Source organism: Sciurus vulgaris (genome assembly GCF_902686455.1).
Source record: "Sciurus vulgaris genome assembly, chromosome: 10".
NCBI classification, from domain to species: domain Eukaryota; kingdom Metazoa; phylum Chordata; class Mammalia; order Rodentia; family Sciuridae; genus Sciurus; species Sciurus vulgaris.
The window spans coordinates 62,320,160-62,342,146 of record NC_136470.1 but is presented as its reverse complement, the minus strand read 5'-3'; the positions used below and the strand labels follow the sequence as shown (position 1 = coordinate 62,342,146).

At 34.9% G+C, this 21,987-nt stretch overlaps 1 protein-coding gene across 16 annotated transcripts in view; it reads right to left on the bottom strand.

The window, feature by feature from the left end:
* PHLDB2 (pleckstrin homology like domain family B member 2) overlaps nucleotides 1-21,987 on the bottom strand; it is a 196,487-nt gene that overhangs the window by 23,554 nt on the left and 150,946 nt on the right. For 6 of the 16 annotated variants that reach the window (XM_079101412.1, XM_079101420.1, XM_079101424.1 and 3 more), the window contains 6 exons: nucleotides 14,892-15,020; nucleotides 9,371-9,526; nucleotides 8,314-8,424; nucleotides 6,189-6,278; nucleotides 2,909-3,052; nucleotides 2,106-2,291 (listed from right to left, as the gene is read on the bottom strand). In XM_079101412.1, coding sequence (XP_078957538.1) covers nucleotides 2,106-2,291; nucleotides 2,909-3,052; nucleotides 6,189-6,278; nucleotides 8,314-8,424; nucleotides 9,371-9,526; nucleotides 14,892-15,020 — 816 coding nt within the window. The remainder of the gene's footprint in view (nucleotides 1-2,105; nucleotides 2,292-2,908; nucleotides 3,053-6,188; nucleotides 6,279-8,313; nucleotides 8,425-9,370; nucleotides 9,527-14,891; nucleotides 15,021-21,987) is intronic. The other 10 variants (XM_079101416.1, XM_079101418.1, XM_079101419.1 and 7 more) reach the window with 7 other exon arrangements.

Sequence of the window (21,987 nt, the reverse complement as noted above, 5' to 3'; positions counted from 1 at the left end):
GGCCAAAGAGGTCTTACAGTAATCCCCCCAAATTAAAAATCCTACATTTAACTCCCTTTCTTTCAATTTTAAATTTAACCAAAGTTTTCTTGGCCACCTGCCCCAGATGTCAATAGTAAAGTGATTTCTTAATTAAAAGTTTCTTCAGGCTTGATCATTTTAATACTGCATTCAGGCTTTTGAAATATATAAAAATTAATACATGCCAATTATGACATATTTTAACTTTATGATTATCTGTTTATACTAGCTAATGTCTACTAAGAGATTTCTGTGTGCCAGGTTTACTGCTCTGCATGCCTTATCTCATTCAACTCTTATAACAATCCTGTGAAGCAGGTACTGCATACTTGTTTTACAAATGAAGAATCTGGATGCTGAGAGGTTCAGTAAACTTGCCCAAGGTCACAGAGTTGAAAAGTGGTAGAGCTAGAATTCGTGGTCAGGTATTTCACATTTCAATAATAAAACTTCATGGTTTGGTTGATGAATTCTCTAAGTTTTTGTTAGAAAGATTTTATCAAAGCACTTCAATCTTGTTCCTGCTATTAGCAAATGTCACAAATACCAAAATTCAAAACTTCTCAATATTTCATAGTGGCAGCTTAATCAAATAGGAATGAAAACACAGTTTAACAGATACTTGACAGAAAACAAGTTTTGAGAACTGTGATTGTTTTGATACCAGAGATGTCTTTTAACCTGAATGAAACTATTAATGAGATACACATGACATCAAAATTGAAGATATTTAGTTCTTCATTCTCCTGGTTCTTTCCTTCTATATATCACCTATTTTGATCCACATTTTTTATCAATTCTTTTAAAAATATTTTTAGTGGTGCATTATAATTATACATAATAATGGGATGCATTTTGCTATATTTGTACATGCATTTAACATAATCTGATCAATCTCATTCCTCGGTACCTTCCCTGTCCCTTCCCTCCTCCGTCTCCTGATCCACTTGCTTTTGCTCTACTGATCTCCCTTCTATTGGACATACTTTCTCTCATGTGTGTGTGTGTGTGTGTGTGTGTGTGTGTGCGCGTGTGTGTGTGTGACAGAGAGAGAGAGGGAAGAAAAAAGGAATTTATAAAAAAAGGGGATCCCATTAAAATAGAAGGGAGACCAACAGAGTAGAGAAAGGGGGTCAAGAGGGGGAGGAGGTAGAGCATGGGGAAAGTCCTGGAGAACAAAATCTACCAAATTATGCTGGGTTCACATATTAACACACTACAATGAATCCCACTTTTAGATGTAATTATAATGCAATTCCTTTTTATATCAGTCCCAGAGACAGTAGCCTGAAGGTAGTAAGGTGATACAAGATACAATCTTTAACAAATGCTGATAGTAAAGGCACCTTCAAGAAATGTAAGTATGTGGCATAACACTCCAGGACTCCTAAACTTTGAGGAGCTAGTGGTTAAATAGTTGAATGGAGTCTTAAAACAGATTTTAAAAAAATAAGCATTAATTTATATGTAAATGTACTAAAATGAATGCAATAGAATAAGTTGTTTATTTAGAAATCTGCTAAATAAAAACTGTTTTTCTGTGGACCAAATGCTCTACTTCTGATGTGACCTTGGACAAGCTACTAAGCTAGGTTAAGCCTCAATTCCCTAATATCAATACAGAGATAAATATGATTTCAATGGATTGTTAGAAGGGTCAAAAGAGATATTTGTAAAGTGTTTAGCAAATTTTGGTATATAGCAAAGGAATGAATTCTACTATGGTTTCAATAATACACACTAAAAGCATTTGGTGTTGGCAACACAATATAGCATATTGTGGATTTTATGGAAACACCTATTAGCTAATGAGAAAGGCCCAGATAAGCTGCAATATGTAATGGGAAGTGAAATATGAAGATGTGTAATTTGCCAGTTGAGGATGAATAAGGTCTCAAAACTTTATAATAATCCCAATACCCTTAGAACATACAAAAAACAAAAAACAAAAAAAACTAAGAAAAAAGCAAAGAAGTATGAAACTTTTATAAGAATGCTCTCTTTTGGAAAAGGTGAAGATTCCACATAAGTAACTTTGTCATCAAGGTAAAATTCCCACACTCTAAGCACCAGTCCCTATTTACCTGTGGTTCCTGCTGCTGTTGCCTTCTGTGTTTCTTAGCTGGTAGAGGAGGAGGTGTGTCATTTAAAGGAAAAGTATCGACAGATGTAGCCATGACTTCCGGCCAAGGGTTTGATGGAGGTTGAGTGACAGGATGAGGAGAAAGAGTGGAAGGAAACATAAATCCAGAACAGACAGGTGATCTTTGCTTTATACGAGAAAGAAAAGGTACACAGGTGTCCACATGAAATGAAAGGAAAAAGACAAAGAAATGAAATCGATAATCTGATTACTCTATTTTGTTATAAGTAAATCAAGAAGTCACAAATGATGGACAGTCTCTTTCAATTCAGAGTCTTTTTAAAATCCTACATGACAAGCAAGCATCTTGAATCCTTAGAGGGTATTGTACTTTACTATTATAGGTCACTCTCAAGAATGCTTTAAAAAGGCATAACAATAAAAAATATCCAGATTGCAAAACAAAGTCAAACTGCAAAGGTGATTCAAACCAACAATTTTAGAAAGACTTTGTTTCTAAGAACACTAAGTTGGGTTAGAGTGCTAAGGCATTGAGCTCATTTGTTTTACGTTACTTCTAGTCCCCAAATCTGTACCACATATTCCATAGTTTCTAGCATTTTAAGTGGTGGAGAAAAATTCCCAAATCAGTATATCTTAGAAACTTAACATTGTTCTGGCCCTCTGATCAAACAGACATGTATCTGTCACACACACCTTCATTTTGCTTATTCTCAGTTAACCATGGGTTAATTTTTGACATGAGGAAAAGCAGTGAATGAATGAAATGTCATGCCAACACACCTCCGTACTCTGTGGCTGGCTCACCGGCACAGCTGAGGCAGGCTCAGTGACAACAGCATCAGCATCAGCAGGGAACTGAGTGGAAGGGGACAGATTCGTGGAATTGCCACATGGCTCATTAATTTCACTTACACTGAGATAGCCCTAAAAGGAGGAATTCAGAAGTTAGACACACAGAAAGCAAAAGCTGAGGCATGCGAGAGTATTAATGTTCCCAGTACAATGGAGTTAGCTGAGAGCTGCACAGCCAGCTATCTGGGTATGATCAAATGTTTCATCAAGGAAATAATCAGCAATTAAAATGGATTTATGGTGCTTAATCTTGACAAATGGCATTCCAAACATTAAACAGAATTTTTCTGGTGAAATCAGGATGACTATATTATAAGTAATCCCACACCTTCAAATTCAAAATATCCAGAGGCATCGGCATTCATTCTGTGGATGGAATGAGGTTGTCACTACACACACATTGAAAAGAACCACTCATCAAAAAATCTGAGATACAAAATTGACAAGGCAATCACTCACTGCCGGATTCAAGAGCCTTTTCCACAAATCTTCACTCTTAGATTTTCCCCTCTTCTGTTTCCTGATGAGTTAGAGGGTCAATAAAAGTGGGCTGAGGACTATTGGGTTTTGCACTAAGAAAACACTTGTAAAACAGTAATTCATTTGTAATGGAATTTCACTTTTGAGCATCTCAACCACATGAGAATAAAAAGGACACGATCTTCTCATTCAGGTAAGCACAGACACACACGTGGACACATACACACACAACTGTAAAGTAGAGTTGCAACTGGAGGGTGTTTCAATTCAAGGCAGTTTCCCTAGCACAACTCTATCCCTAGGACAGATAATTTCCAGTTACTTTTAAACTCAATTCAGTTTGGTTTGTACTGAAATAATATACATGATTTAAACTCTCTGAGCATCAGAACTCCTGAATTTTTATTTGTGGAAAAGGCACTTGTAAACTGTCATGTGAAGTAATTACACAGACCACTCATGATTTTTGCCATAACAATAAAACAATATAAAAAAATGATAAAGCATAAAATCACACTCTTTTAAAAGCAAGTTAAATTTAACACTCAGTTTCTTCTATTAGCCCATCAATCATTTCAAAAAATGACTCTAGAAAAGGTATAGCATTGTGATGTGATGCTGTTGAAGCAAAATGTCCAAGAAGGAAATCAAAATTTTATGAGAACTTATAGTTACAAGGAAGTGGAAAAAGCCAGGTTGACTTTTTATAAATTGGATCTATCAAAGTCTTGCATTTCAGAAAGGGCCAGGTTGTAAGGTTAAACAGAAGAAAGGAAGTAGTCTGCCAATTTGTTGAATTTCATTTTGTCTGTGATAATGAATCAGACAGAAGATTAACAACTTGGAGTTATTCTTTTGCTAAGTTGATGGACAGTTTCAATGCCTAGATCATTCAATTCATAACTTCAAAAATGTATGCTGCTTGTCAAAAACTCTTAAGAAGTTTTGTTATAAACTCATCACTTCTCAAAAGGAGGAAAAGAGAGAGAGAGAGAGAGAGAGAGAGAGAGAGAGAGAGAGAGAGAGAGAGAGAGAAACAGAGAGAGAATGCAAAAAGACAGTAGAAAAATTAAAACAAGAGTTAAGTCTGCTTAGTAGATAAAAGAGGACACATAGCTGCTTAGCAAGTACTAAGAGCTAGTCCAAATAATCAAAAAACAAATGGGCTTTGACACCATGGTCTGCAGGAAAAAAAAAAAAAAAAAAAAAGACCAATTCATTAATAGAAAAGGAAAGATTTTATTCTCTTATTGGTAAATAAAGAACTGAACCTACTTTATTCATTTGGATATCATGGATCTTCAGACTCACTATATCCTGGTCAAACTCCAAATCTTCCCTCTTAGACCTACTCCTTCCCCAGACTTCCCTCTCTTAGGAAAAGGTGCTCAGCATCTACCTCATCATTCAAGCTGCAGTTGGCATCACTCCTGACACTTCCTGTATTTACATCATCTGTACAGCTAATCTATCAGCAAGAACTCTCAGTTCTACCTCTAAAATATATACTAATCCAACTAATTTTCTCCAGCTCTCTGCTGTTGCTGTAGTTCAAGCACCAGCATCTCTAGGCTACAAGACTGCAACCATCTTCACGCTAACGTCCCTGCCTCTCCTCAATTCCTCATGATCCAGTGTTCACTAAACTGCCCAGAGTGATCTTTAACAAATGGATATCACATAATGTCACCTCCCTTCTTAATTGAGGGCTTCCCATCACACATAAGATAAGCTGCATTTCACCAACATGACTCAAGGCCTGTGCCTAACCACCTCCTTGACATTATCTTATGACACTACACTCCATTTACAACCACCCTTTGTTCACTGAACCTGCCAACTCCATGTCCTGAATAATGGAGAGAAACTACAAAACTAATATTTGTAGAAATATTTTTTAAAATGCTTCCAAAATACAACTGAGTCACACTGATATTGGGATGAGTGATTTACTTCATGTACCTACATGCAAAAAAAAATCTTCTGTCTAGAAATTCCTAACTCTGCTCTCTGTTGATAAGTAACTTGTAAACAAAAGCGAATCTTTTGGTTATGCAAAATTTTATGTAGAAGTTAGCCTTTTCCTCAGCTTGTAAATATAAATAAAAGAAAATTTCTTTCTCAGTCAGCATTATAATTTTCCAAATCAGAGTTAAAATATTCTATCCATGAGGCAGTGTATCTTTACAAGAGGATAGTTAGGAAAGATCATTGTTGGGGACTAGGGAAAAATAGGTAAAGGGTAAATGCAGCTTAATGTAAACAGAGCATCCCAATTTAGGGGAGAAAGTAGCAGAAAACATATCATGAGGGAAGAGATAGAGAAAAGAAAGAAATCAAACAACATTAAACATTTAGGGGCATTTTCTTGTTATATAAGATTGTGGAGAAAGAGAGGGGAAGGAGTGAGAAAGGAGATTGCAGATAGGTAAAAGAAGAAGGGGAAGACTCATCTTGGTCTAGATCCTAAATATTTCAAAACTCCAAGTTACCCCACAATGTCAATTCCAAGGAAACTACACACCACACATACATGAATTGGACATAAAGATTATCTCTGGAATTCTCACAGCACAAATGATGAAAGGTAGGAAAACCATCAGAGCACTGGGTGCTCGCAGAAGTCCCTTCGGTTAGTAATGTTTTTACTCCTCGCTAGTCACGCAATACCAGGCAGGGCTCCTCCTTTCTAAGGTGCTAAGAGTGATCAGGTAGAATCACGGCTTACCTCTTTTAGAGTACTGGGGTTAACAGGAAACCCTTTTCCCCCAGAAAGGCTGGAGTATTTCTTTTCCAAATTACAAAGATTCTCCTTTTCCTGAAGGGACACAAAATCTGTTAAGTGTGGAGTCGACCTTGGGTACCACAGATGCACAGAGACTGCACACTCCTCCCATTTCCACCTCCCCTCCTCACCCTCAGTCAGAACCTCCTATTAGTAGATATCTCACCTTCTGCTAGCTGTATGATGCCTGAATTGTTTTCAAATACTTGTAGCTCTATAACCTTCCATTCAGGATAAAGTTCATAGAGTGACAGCATATTTAAGAAAAAATACGTCGGGTATTCTAGTTGAACCAAAAATGGAAGGGGGAACCTCAGAGGCCCTCTCAGTCTTTGTTTTCTGTATATTTTCTAAAATCAATTTTTTTATCCTTCTAAGTAAAAGGTAATCATGTACCTTCTGGTGATGTCATATCAGAATCCACAGATATATTTTATTTTGGAAACTTTATAGTGTTAGCTTTTGTGGTTGGGTCTATAATCCACTTGAATTAATCCAGTATTAAACCTTGGGAAACTATTTATGGGTTACATTATTTATTGTGGTATGTTTTCCATACAGTAAAATACACAGTTTTCAGTACATAATTTGATGGCTCTTAACAAATGTGCATTTTGGGTGATTCAAAACTTTCACTGGTCTATATATGTTTGTAAATGACTGCAAAAATGTTGCAAATATAGATTTTGGGGTTATAAGCACATTTTAACAAGAAGGTAAAAATTACAAATGTGAAATCCATGAAATGATGATAATCAACTGTAAATTTTAACCCCAACTTGTCAGTTGCTACAAACATATCTGTTGAGATTTTGATTGGGATTAAAATATGACTATAGGTCATTTTAGGAAAACAAAAATATTAATACTTAGGGTCTGCATATTTTAGAATCCATTTCAGTTTTATGTATCTCTAATGAGGAACTGTCATATTTCTGATCATGCTTAACCATTTTTAAAGATACCACTTAGAGATATTTTCTTTGCTGTTTCTAAAATTTTAACAGCTACATAAATACATATGATGCTAATTTAAGTTATACCTCTGAATATTGTACACGAAGGGTAAAATGGTTGTACAGAGGCTGATGGCAACAGTTTATCCCCACAGAGCAGTACAGGGGATTGGGATGGAAAATACCGCTCCATTTAGAGATTTCTGGATGCTGAAAAGCCAGGAGGAAGGTGTCAGGAACGTGTAAAGGCTGCATAGACACCCCTAGTGGAATCATAGCTCTATGAGATGGACCTAAGGGACTTTCCTCACCTAGCTAAGAAGGGAATGCTCATTTCTTGTAGGTAGGAATGTGCATGTCACAGTACAGCCTCTTCCTCTAATCCTTCATTCTGATTCTGGATTTAGTCTTCCTCCTGCACCCCATTCTAGGTCCAGCTGATATTTCTATGATCCAGAATGTTATTTTCCTAGGTAGTGGCCTACATGCATGGCTCAAACTTGAGACCGGCCCCATCAACTTTTACATTTGATGAAATTACACCAGTAACCATGTCAGGAAGTCAGCTACAGGTTGCTTTTAACTTCCTTAGCTAAAGGACTCCCTTTGTCACTTTAGGTGCTGGGACAAACAAGGACATGGCTCCTTTGGTGAGGATGATCTTGCCTCTCCTCTAACCAAATCACATGGAGTGCCTAACAATCCAATTAAGTCAATCTAACTCCAATGTGACATTTTTCAGGAAGATACACGCACAAATAATGGAATTCAAAACACTAGTGTAGCTGAGCCACAATACTTGACAGCAGTGAAAAGAACATTTTTCCTTAAATCTACCCTAAACTTGTGTTAAAATATATCCTAACTATTTGATGGAAAATGTGATTTTTTTATAAGAAAAGAAAATAAGGAAAAGTACAGACTTTCTGCTGAATGTTAACCATGCAGAGGATCAGCTTTTAGTGTGGAAAATTAAATTAAAATATACAAAAAAATCTTCCTTAAATTCTGAAGACATTCACTTCTCAAAGGCATTTACTTTGAAAGAGACAACCTTTCCCAAGTTGGAAGATCTGTTATATTGTAACCAGTGCTGAACAGGAAAAACTTACTCTTTGTAGCATCATTATTAAATTATTCTTTTCTTTCACAAAATGATCTTGTTCTCTCTGAGCCTGCTGAACAATGTGATTGGCTTGCTTTTTCAGTGCAGAAATTTTTTCCTGTAGGAAAGAAGATGATCATAGAAAGATGCACATTAGACATTCCAAGGTTTGCCAGTCTGTACTGGGAAATGGGGAGAAGGTTTTTACAACTGAAATAATGGTGACCACATTTGAGTAGGTGATGGGTAGTCAGCATTACCCAGAGACGAGGAGGCATTTACTTGGACCTACCAAGCTCAATGTTTTTCTTAAGGCTAAAACAGCTTAAGTGATCTAAATTTTATTTGAAGAACCCAGAAGTCAACAGGAAATCTTGATTTAGACTATCAATTAATTTTTGACATCATTTTGGAAGATGACTGATTGAGAAAAGATAACAATGGCATTTCTTACTTAAACTGCGAGTTTGAGAAGTCACTTTTTCTTCCTTCCCTCAATTTTATCCTTCAATTTTATCAGGTTAGAGTTCTAGGGCGTAGTTCTGAATTTTGGAATAAGAGCCAAATTCTGAACTGGACATGTAAGTGTTGGGTGGAGTTGGTAGTAATCTGCATGGTATTTGACTGGACTGTTTCTAATGGTAAATAAGCTATCTGCCAGTTTGCAGAACTATTGAGCAATAGAAACAGAAAATTCCAAATTAGACTGTGTTCATATAATTACTCTGAATTTAGTTACTGTGCTTTCAAAAGGAAGCAATTTTAAACAGATATCTGAATTCCTGATTTTCTAGTCTTGGTTTTTACATAAATGATAAAATTGGATGTTATTCATGAATACATGTATAACATCATATAACAATGACTGTAACATGTCCAGAACCCCATTTACCATATATATGACAGGCTCCATAATATGACAAAAATGATAGGATTAAATATACGAAGATTTTCAGATACAAAAATACACACATCATAGCTGTATGAATGCTCATTATTGATTACTGTCACATAGAAAGAGTATATCTTGATTTTTCACATTAAACATCACCTGGCAAAGGTACCTTTCTAGTGACTATGTTCCGCTGATATTCAGCCACTTCGCGCAGGAGTTGTTGTGTCAAGTTCTCCTTTTCCTCATCCAGACGGCTCTCATGCTCAAGCTGCTGGAATTCTAGGTCTTCAAAGTGTTTACTTTCAACATCCAACAGGTCAGCATCCTTTGGAGAAAAGGGAATGAAAACAAGACACGCCAGAATGGCTGCAACCTTCTTAATCAAAGAAACAATTATTAAAAGTTTTAATGCAAGATAACTTTCAATTACAACATGGACCAGGGTTAGAATATGATGATCTGCTTATTTGCAGTTAAACTCCTGAGCAATGCCTCTACAGTGGAACTAAAGGGGACACCACAGGAGAGGGCAGCATTGCCTTTACCTTTTGTTTTAAGGTTGCTCTGTGCTTTAGAAATTCTTGCTTTAAATCTACTAAGCAGCTTTAAAATGGATACTGAAGTATAAAAATAATTCAACAAATAACCTAAACATTATCTGCAAATCAAAGGTGAGATACAGTTTCTCAAGCAAATTCTTTTTCACAATTTTTATATGACTTTATTATAGAGATTAAATAACTCAAAAGTTGCATACATACAGACCAGAGTTCTCTAAAAGGGGTTCATATACTCCAAATACACACAACATAATCCACTGGAACATGAGGAGTTTTATTTTCTTTTTCAATGCCCTAATAAATATATTCTAATGTACATACCAGGAGACTAGTACATATATATAATATACAACTTATACTTTGAGCATGCCTGCAACAATATATTTATAATATAGGCTATGTGTTTGATATAATGTAGGGTATGCTTGCTCAAATAATTTTGCTAGAGAGATAAACCATCAAAAACTTTTGGACATGGATTCTGGGTGATAATGATATATTATTATAGGTTCAGCAATTGTGACCAATGAACCATTCTTGTGAGGAATACTGATAATGGAGGAGGCTGTGCATGTGTGAGGCCTACAGGAAATCTCTTTATCTTCTGCTTAATTTTGCAGTGAACCTACAACTGCTCTAAAAAAAAAATAAATAAATAAAGTCTATTTTAAAAGTTTGCAGATCAAAATTTTTAAAGTAGCCTTTTATGAATCCATTAAAATCATTTATAATTTTTTTTTTACTGTTAAGAGTAGAACAAAGGCTTTCATCAGGCACAAGGTCAACTCAAAAAGTTAAGCACTACCACTCCAAGAATAATCTTGAGGACATTTAAAGAAAATCAAAAGTCATGAAAATCAGATGGTCTTAAATAGGAATCCTCCATACCTATGAGATGCTTGACAGGAATACTATGGGATACTACACAGGAATATTATTTGTGTATCTGTATTCGTGCAGGGAACAGTACACATTTACATTCTCCAATACTTTTAAAAATAAATTTAAAAACAATCACTTGATTTTAGAGTCTGACAGAATTATAAATGTGTTATGTGTGGATGAATTTTTTAAAAATAAAAATTTAAAATAATATATGGGCAAAAGGAAGTGGCAGCTGGGCAATGTGGCTCACAGCTCTACATAGATAAAATAATCAGGCATTTCATTATGTTTAAATCCTCAAAGAGAATTGGAAAATAATCGTATGGTAAATTAGTTCAACTTTTTAAGTAATGACAAATTATGGTTTTTAATCAAATGGAATATATTTCTAACTTCTGCAATGAATTATATTCTAGAGATGAATCATAGAAGGGCTATTAGCTACCATGCAATTATAGCCAACACTATAGCAACAAGGCTATTATGTTAACATAGACTGTGGGTTCTCTAATTTTAAGGCAGGAAAAACACAATTTGAAAAACATACTCAGCATTTCTTAAACTTCTTTACATTTTATTTGGCCAAAAAATTGCTGTCTTGATTTCAAGGTTTTGGTTGACATTTCCAGTTTATCAGATATTTAAAGTTTATAACATCTAAATGAATGAATTAATGAAGGGAACTAAATAAGATACAACTGAAGTGTTATATGTTGTAATAAAATATCTGCAGTATTGATATAATGGACCAGCTTATCTATTTACTCATATAAGCATACATACTCAAGTTTTCCAGATCTTTCAATTAAGGTTAGTTTGTGGTCAAAGGTACTGAAACAAAAAATTTAAATGCTTTTTTGGTTTATATCTTCATTAGAAGTGAACATATAGCTCACAATACACACACATACTCTATGCCAGTCCTTCACCTACTCCACAACTGGTTAACATGAACGATATATTATTTTAACCTTGCATGGAGGTCACAGACTCACTAATTTATCTGCAGTAAATATTTGAACCATTGCATGAAAATTATAGCACACCAGGTTGAAAAGATGGAAATTAAGCCAAGCTCAGCATCCAGATTCCATGGTGTAAACATCTAATCAAGTCATCCAAACCATTAAAATGTGTCTATAAACTTTGACTTTGAAAGTAAAACTTCTTGGGGGGAGAATAAAAACTTTTAAAAGATTTTAGATAAGAGTAAGAATTTAAGGAATGGAATTTGAGGGTAGGACTAGTTTAATTAAGACAGAATAATATATACAGGAAGCTTCAAGTACATGACTAGCTGAATAAAAATTTTAACTAAATTTTAGTCACGAAAAGGACATTATAAATCTCTATTGACTGGCAAGCTCAGGTCCCAGCATGAAAGGACATAAAACAGCTGTACTAAGGAAAATTCTGTGTAATTCCTTTTTTTTTTTTCCAGCAACTGCTTTTTTTTTTTTTTTTTTTGAGAATTTATATAGCAGAAGTGTATATACACAATCTTTATGTTTTCTTTGCCTAATGGAGGAAGAAGAAGAGAATAGATGTGGTATGGCCAGGAGTAATTGTAGAAATAACCTCATGGTGGCTTAAGGTCAACTCTGGAAGCAAATGTAGATGGGGCTCATTTTGTTAACCTTTCTCCATCTTCAGCTTGATAGTCAATACTTCACATGCTTTTAAAATATGAAGAAGTCAATAGTTCAATCTCCTCTTTGTTATGAAGAGATATTATGCCTATAGAGGTTGAATGACTTTTCTAAGACTGAAGAAAAAACTGATTTTAGAGCCAGTGATAGGGCTGAAGTGGTTTCTCAGTTGTGGATATCACTGGGTAGAATTTAAAAACAAAAACAAGAGACCAAAATCAACAATTTGGTTGAGAAATATAAAAAGTAGAAGAACACTGCACCAGCCAGATACCACCAGCTTCTCTTTACAGTGGGCCCTTTCCTAGCAAATGACAGTCAAATTCAGCTTTCTTTTCCACACTGCCAGTATCCCAGGATTGATGAGTCCATACTGACAGCATGCCAGCCACAGATTATGAAGTCAATATCAACTGAAAACCATATTTTGACTCTAAAGCAATGATTTAGAAGTATGAAACCCAGTCATAAGTCCAAAATGTAGCATGCATAAGATCATTCCATATTTTCAGCTTAAGTATTCAAAAGAACATGCAGTTTAAGAAAATGATTTTCCTTCTGTTCATGTACTTTTAAGTTATGTGACTTGCCACTGAATGAAGTTAATCACAATAAAATAAGTTTCATCACATCTAGTTTAAATGCCTTTAGAAAAACTTGGTAATGAAATGGTATTCTGAAGTTTCAAAGTCTAAAGAGAAATAGGTGTGATAACACAGTAAGTTCTTAATATAAATGTACTTCTTATGAAATAAGTGAAGTTTAACTGATTAAGCTAAGGGGCCGGTGAAGAGTTACACTGATCATCATCCCTATAAACAGAATTAGTAGACCTCAGTATCAGGTGGTAGAAGCTACCATAGTCAGTTATCTCTGCTAAGGAAAGGGGTCTTTATGATAAGAATTTTACACTCTGCTTGGAGAGGAAAGGGAAGGAGTCTTTGCTTTCAGTCAATGGAACAGGCTGTCTGCATTATTTCCTTTCCTCTTTTGCAGTCAAAATTCTTAGAACATATAAAAAATTATGAGTTCTCATTCAGAATCTAGATCATGCAAACCTGAGTCCAGGTTATTAATAGAACCTACCAGCTTCCATTGGAAGCAACATTTATAAAGAATACAAACAATAAAGTGGCAACTAGCAAAAAGGAAGAACAAAATATGTAAGTACGATGCTGACCCTAAATGAAGAATTACAATGACTGTAAAATCATCAGCCATGAGAGAGTTGAAAAACTGTAAACAAATGGTTTCCCACCTCTTCTCTGAAGTGGGATAAACACAATTACCAACCAAAATACTTTTATAAATACTAGTCTTTTTTCCAATCATTTTTGTCACAAAATTTCCAGAGAATTGTGACACCAAGAGACAGCAAGCTTTATCTCCTTACAGCAAATTCACCTTTACAGACTAAAATGAGTAAAGAGACAGATGCAATTGTTACAACTTTCTTTGATTCAACATTGAAAGATATAAATATTAAAATTGTTATGCTGATGTTTAACTTCTCTGCATTGGATACTCTATTAAGATACTCTCAACCTCTGTAATACATTAGTTTTAATTGAGATTTTTCATTATCTAGTTATATTCTCAAGTGTATCAGGTATTTTTGTTTTAGAAGTCATCTTAAAATTTTTCAAAAGTGTATATACTGACTTTTTAACTTGCTTATTGACAAGAAGGGACAAACAAAACCAACAAACTAGCCTTCTTTTTGACTCATGTGAAATCATAAATTGTTACTCAGGACAAATAACTATTACATGACTCCTTTAAAGGAGCAAGGCTCTTGAGGACAGCTGCCAGTTGCCTCAGGATCACGGTTGGTTTGAGCTGCTATTCAGAGGAAACAACACAGTTGTCAAGAAACTGTGAAATACTAAGTACCTATGCCCATGTTTGTGAAATTATCCATCTAGGAAGTTTCCTTTTCTGAACAGAAACAGCACAGTTGTGTTAAACACTGCAAGCATTCAGGATCGGAGAATAACCTGAGAAAATTTAACTAGTACTAATCATGTAAAAAAATAGGATGCTTGTATAAGAAGATGCTGAGGGCATCCCTAATGCCCTGGGTCGTGAATCTTAGTGCTTGTTGTAATCATGCTAATGAGTTCCATGTTACTAAGCAGCAGGAAAAAATAGAAAAGCAAAACAATGGGAGAGGGTGGAGGCCAAATCAGAATAGAATAATTTGGGGAAAGAATATAAAATCAAGCTAACAAAAATAATCAAGGAAAAATACTACAATGCAGCAGAGAGTGCAAGGGAGATGTCAGCTGATGTAAATGCTACAGTTTTGGAGTTGGTCCTAATCAGGAATGAGTTCTCTTTAGTTACCAAAAATCAAATCCAGAAATACTTCTGCATTATAAATTAGGAGAGGGATTCTAATAAGAAATATTTTAACTGATTAGTATGGAATAATATTTACTGTTACCATGCATATTCCTATTTTAAAAGTATATAATGACTAGAACTTAGGTAAATTTATCCTGTGTGAAGTAGTAAGCCAGAGGTAAGTGGAACTTAATTGGGGGGAAAAGAAGAAAAAAGAAAAACAAGGGGTGCATTCCTGTTTGCTACTGACCCTCTTCAGTTGTTGTTGTAACTGTTCCCTCATGGACTCAGGACAATTGTCCAGCTGGGTCTTCTGCTCGGAGTAAAGCTCCTGTAGCCTCTCTAGTTTTTCCCTTTCAGCATCAAGCTTTACCTTCTCCTGAAGTTCAGAAATCAGAAAATAGAATAGAAATTACCTTCACACCCCAAGCAGGTGCTAGTAAACATTTCCAAGAATTACACAAACATACATGAACTCTAGATATTCTATGAATGTAGAAACACAGCTTGTTAGTGATTACAATAAAGGATATAAAGTAGAAGTTAAGACGAGGGAGCCTAGACTGCATTCTCAAAACAACCCATTTAATTGGGTATTGACAATGGCCCACCCTTCCTTCCTTCCCTCCTTCCTGCCACCCTGTTACAAAAGCAGGGAAGCAATGGATAAGGTTGAACATTGGTCAAAGGCCAACAAAGTACAAAATAAATGCCAGCCAAATTCATGAGCTAGCCTCGCAAAAATTACTTGTCAGGAAACCAAAGAAAAAGCGGGCATTTATTAACATCAAAGTACTATCATGGTTCTATTTGCTCAAGGTATTTGCAAAGCAAATCCTGGAAATATGTTCTCAGGTCAAAGTCTCTCTATGTGCACTAGCTGATTTCCCAGGTCATCTGAAATAGCTCTAGCTATTTGGAAAGCTTCAGAGCTGAAGCAATTAGAAAATCTTATCTCAGGGAGATCATCCAATTCAGGGGGTGAGAGAGCTGGTAAAACGTAAGACTGACAAAGTAGCAAGGGGAAGGTATGGGGCAGCTTGGACACAGCACAACTGTGACACTGTGGAAACACAGATTTCCTTAAAATGAATGACATAAAAGAATAAATGGAAACATGAAAAACAAAAAACTGTGAAAAAGAAGGAGAGAGAAGAGAAGAAAACGAAGGTAACACTAAATCCTTCTTAAGTCACACAAGCCAAAGTGACCCTAGGCACACTCCAGGATGTAACAGGTCCGTACTGCAACACCATGCTTATCCTGCCTTGAAGACCACATCTTAAATGGAGAAACAAAACTTCAATTCTTTTAGTGCCAGTCTTGTCAACTTGTGGACTCTTTATGATGCTCTGAACACTTGAAGCAAATTTTAGGCATGAGTCTCTCCATGTGTAACTCTTTCAACCCAAAGTAAAGCATTTTATGCAGCATTGTGATGATTTGACAACCACTTCACTTTCCTCATATTCTTTTTATAGAAACTGGTAGACATAAAACTAGCTTCTGAACATATCACAGAAGAAATTTTTAAAGGATAAAGCTCTAAAATAGTCCTATCAAATTATCCCTACTATAATTTCTTAATCCAAAAAGTCTCGATTTGCTGTTAACCCACATTTAGATTCTTGATAACGAATCTAAACTATATATTCACTTGAGTCTCCATTTTTGACTTAATTTTAAAATTTCAAGGTTATTTGAAAAATATTTAACTTGCAGTTTTTCCCCCAAAATAATTAAATCCAGAAGTCATAAACTTGAGAATTCTGCTTCATATAGAAATAAAATAATGATCCTACATTTAAACAGTCTACAAAGAAAGTTTGTTCGATTTTTTAATAGGAAGTTTTCTCAGTGTACACACCTATTAAACAGGAGCTGGAAAACAAGAATTCCAGAAAATTAATCCACAGGAAAACTGAATGTAGTAGTACTACAATGTAAAGATTTAGTCTTTGGTTTCAGAATTGTTTCTGCCCTTAATAAAACCAGCAATACAGAATACCTGTTGATCTCTGCCTAAGAAAATGTGTTATTTCCTCTGTATGTGGGTCAAAGATTGCCTAATTTATACAGCAAGAGATTTTTGTCCCCAAAGAGTTCCATTTCTAAATAGGTTATCATCACATTTTGCAACAACTTTAATTCTAAACAGAAAGTTAAAAAACAAATAAAAGTATTCATCACAATTAAACATCATATGTGCAAAGTCCTAAAGTTCTGTTTACAGAAAACATTGATGCAATATTAGAAATATGGAAAGTCACTGCCCTAAAACATGATCTCAAACCTTGAAGAAATGACCAAACTAGTGCTCTGTGGCTTTCGCTTTTTTAATTGTTAATAATGAACACAAATAAACAACTAATAAAAAATACCTCATGTTTACACAGTGCCTTCCTTCTGAGGTGCTCAAAGCGTTTCGCAATCCCATACAAGGGGCAGTCAAGAGAATTATGCAAGCAGGCACCATCAGGGCCTTCCGCAGCTTCTCTGTGGTTTATCACTAATGCTGTGACCAGCACCTGGTCTCAGAGCAGAAGCTCAGTGGGGCCAAAGGGAGGGCAAAGGAAGTGAGAGGGGAAGGATACCAGAAGGACTAGTGGCAGGTGGGCTGCATCATAAATCACAGAGGACCAAAGAGGTGAGATTATTATCCCTGTGAGAACTAGAAGTGGAATGACTTCCAGCCAGACCGAAATTGATATTCCTCTCTTCTATTTATCATGCAGGAAGTTTTCAAATGAAAATTAACTGGAGGCAAGTATTTAATTAGAAGAGAAACATCACTGTCTTTAGTGAAGGTAAAATACATGGAAGAACTAGATGGCATTGAATGGTGTAGGGATTTTTGATTTTTACATGCAAAATAGTAATATTGAGTGTTATCCTCTTTCCCCAGATTATAACTGATAAACTCACCTATTCCAACTACTACAGATACAAAAAAATTTTCCAAACAACAAAGTAGGAGAGAACATAATTTTTTTTTTTTTTTAAGATTCAAAAGTGTACTTTCAGGAAATAGGTAGATTTGAACGCAGTTTTAGTAAATTTAACAAATTACACTGTGTTGAAGAAATATAATTATAAGGAATTGGGGTACTCTGGCACAATACAGATGTACAAGGGGTCACTTATAAAACAGGAATTAAAAGGACTTCTGTAGAGACAAACTGCTTCTGTTTATTCGTTGACTTGTCTTCCTGATGTACTGTAAGTCCAGCTTGGACACAAACTCATTTTCAGATTCTACCTATTTTATATATTTAAGACTAATGTTCCTAAAGTTCCATATCCACATATGGCCAATGATAAATTATTCAGGGGTAAATTAAAGTATAAATCAGTACATAAATTTGTCATATACAGTTGTCCTTGAGTATCTTTGAGGAATTATTTCTGGGACTCCCAAGGATACCAAAATCTGTGGATGCTCAAGTTCCTTATATAAAATGTCATAGAATTTGCAAATAACCTATACAAATATTCCTATGTACCTTAAACCATCTCTAAATTGCTTATAATACTTAATACAATGTAAATGCTACACAAATAGTTGTTACTCTGTATTGTTTAGGGAATAATGAAAAGTGTTTATGTGCTCAGTATAGATGTATATTTTTTGAATATTTTTGATACTTGTTAGTTGAACTGGTGAATGGAGAATCCAAGGAAACAGATGGCTCACTGTGCTTACTTTCATAGTGATATGTCTGTTCATTTATTCAATAAAGATTAAAAGAAGAATAGAGGCAGAGAAAAGAGGAAATTATCGTTCTCCTTATACTGCACAGTTCTATTAGCTCTGTGATTCCCAACCCTGATTGCACACTAAAATAACCTGAGTTTTTACATATATAACGTTCCAGGTACCTGTATTGATTGGGTCACAAATATGGAACACAAAGACTGTAAGAAGCATTCTAAAAATCTTTCCAAGTTTTATACCAGGTAGCAGGGTGAGAATCACTGACAGCCACCAAGGATTATGTGAGTGACACAGCAATTATGACTTGATTTTTCTAATGTTGACACAAGGCATTAATTCAAGATCATCAAAAATTGTGCTTAGTGCCTACTATCTTTTCTTCATAGTATAAAAGTTCTTACAAGTGGTATCCCAATTGTTTTACATTCTAATTAAATACTGCTAATAAATCAAGGGATGATAGATCTCAAATTTGGAGGCAGAGCACCTACTTGATGCAAATATTCAGGAGTGGTTATAAGTTTACCCTAAATAATTTGAACTTGTATATACAGGAGTTGCCAGTAATCTTGAGTGATTTTAAATGTCCAAGGCTCATCATAGGACTACTTATTTAGCCAGATCTTATGGTTAGAAGACAATAACATAAGTTTTCTCTCTTCTCAGTAGTATTCTTGAAGAAAGAAACTGAAATATAACTTGTTGGCTCTCTGTGAATTCCAATGCTACACAAAAAATTCTTAAATGCCAATATTTAGAATCATTTTATCATATCTAAGCATGCAATACTCATAATAATAAGCAGATGGTTTAAGGTTACCCTGAAAAGATGCTTAATCTATTAACTTATAGAACTGCCAAGTAAGAGAGGACACCTGGTTAAATTTTAATTTCATATGAAAAAAATGATCTTTGAATGTAAATATATTCCAAATATTGCTTGGGACAAAATTACAAAAAAACTTATTTTCTGTTTATCCAAAATTCAAACATAACTGAACTTCCTATTCATGAAACTGTGGCTCAGGTTTGGAACAGGTGCAGTGATATGTTAATGTTTGTAGTCCCTAAGTCACTCTTTTTAGTGGAAGTCAACTCAAAGTCCTCTCCATATACCCTAAGAATTCCTTTCCTTCAAGTTCTTCAAACCTGTGGGAGGCAGACATCTTCATAGCTTCAAGGATGAGTCAACTATTTTAGACCTATACTCACAAATCTAAAGTTTTTTTCCAGTTTTTGCAGTGCTAGGGATCAAACTCAAGGGCCTCGCACAAGCGAGGCAGATGTTCTACCACTGGGCTATAATCATAGCTCTGAAACTTTTTTCGGACAATTTTTTAAACTGGTGAATTATAATTGTACATAATGGTGGGATCTGTTGTTACAAATCACACACGCACACAATATTGCAATTTAATTTGACCAATATCTTTCATCAGGTATTTTTCCTATCCCTTCCTTCTTCTTTCCCCCGGTCCCTTTCCTCTACTTTAGTGCTATTTCTTCAATTTTCATGAGATTCCCACCCACCTTTCTTTTCCTTTTTCTTCTCTAGATCCTACATATGACAGAAAACACACCACCCTGGACTTGCTGAATTTGGCTTACTTCACTTAACATAATGGTCTCAAATTCCATTCATTTTCCTGAAAATTACATAATTTCATATTCCTTTAGGATTAAATAAAACTCCTTTGTGTATACATACCACGTTATCCATTCATCCATTGATGGACACCTAGGCTGGCTCCATATTTGGCTATTGTGAATTGTGCTGTAAAAATGGATATGCCTGTATCAACAGAGTACACTGACTTTAAGTCTTTAGGATTAATACTGAGGAGTGGTATAGCTGGGTCATGTGATGGTTCCTTGCTTAATCTTTTGAGGAACCTCCATACTGATTTCCATAGTGGCTGTACATTCACAATCCCACCAACAGTGTAAAATTGTTCCTCATTCTCTACATTCTTTTTAGCATCTATTATTGTTTTTATTCTTGATGAATGCCATTCTATCTGGTGTGAGATGAAATCTCAGTGTAGGTTTTATTTGCATTTCCCTAATTGCTAATGATGTTGAACATTTTTTCATATATTTGTTGGCTATTTGTATTTCTTCTTTTGAGAAGTTTGTGTTCAGTTCATTTGCCCATTTTTTAACTGGGTTATTTGATTTTTTGGTGTTTTTTGAGTTTTTTAATATATTCCAGATATTAATCCTGTCAGAAAAGTAGCTAGCAAAGATTTTCTTCCATTCTGTAGTTTCTTTCTTTACAATCCTTAATTGTTTATTTACTTTCTTAATTGTTTCATTTTCTGTGCAGAAGCTTTATCATTCGATGCCATTCCATTTATTAACTCTTGGCATTATTTCCTGAATTTTAGGAGTCCTATTGAGAAAGCTGTTGCCAGTGTCTATACTGGAGTAATTCTATGCTTTCTTCTAGGAAAAGCTTCTGGTCTAATTCCTGGGTCTTTGGTCCATTTTGAATTGATTTTTGTGCAGGGTAAGAGATATGGATCTAATCTCATTCTTTTTCATATGGATAACCATTACCCAGCACCATTTGTTAAAAAGACTGTCTTTTCTCCAGTGTATGTTTTTGGCACCTTTACAAAGGATCAGATGACTATATTTGTGTGGGTTTGTTTCTGTCTTCTATTCTATACCACTGGTCTACATGTCTGCTTTTATGCCAGTACCAAGGAGTTTTATTACTATACCTCTATAGTATAACTTGAAGTCAGGTATGGTGATGACTCCAGCATTGTTTCCTGGGCCTAGAATTGTCTTGGCTATTCTGGGTTTTTTATTCTTCCAAATGAACTTTAGGATTGTTTTTTCTAATTTTGTGAAAAATGTCATTGGTATTTTGATGGGGATTGCATTAAATCTGTATATTGCTTTTGGTAGTGTGGCCATTTTAATAACATTAATTCTGCCTATCTATAAACATGGATGGTCTTTCCATCTTCTGGTGCCTTCTTCCATTTCTTTCTTCAATGTTCTATAGTTTTCTTTGTAGAGGGCTTTCACTTCCTTGGTTAGATTTATTCCTAAGGTTTTTTTTGTTTTGTTTTTTGTTTTTTATTTTCGAGGCTCTCATGAATGAGATTGCTGAAACTATTTTAAACAGCTTTATTGAAGTATAATTGATGTATACAAATGCATGTTTAATGTTTTGATTTTGGTGACTTTGTATATACACATATACCATAATACTATTTAAGGTCAGAAGTGTTTTGAATCTCAGGATATTCTGAATTTTATGCAGACAGCACTGTTCATATTGCACATATTAAATGGCATTTCCAGTGAGGTCGGGGGCAGTACTCTTTAATAAAACATATTACTATTTCTGTAGCTACACTTATGAAAGCCAATTTTACAAGACACTTTTTTCCGCAAAATCTTTTCAGTTTTTGGAATTATAAAGGAAAGATATGGATTCATGTCAACAAATTGGGAATCCATTGTTTTTCCTTAAAGCGGTACATCCTTCTACTTATTTCTGAGGACATTTTTCCTTTGGCTTTGACATTTTAATTATATGATTGATGGATGTTTAGCGTAGAAAAAGTCAGCAAATTAGAACATTGAAGACTTACATAATAAGCAAGCACCAGAA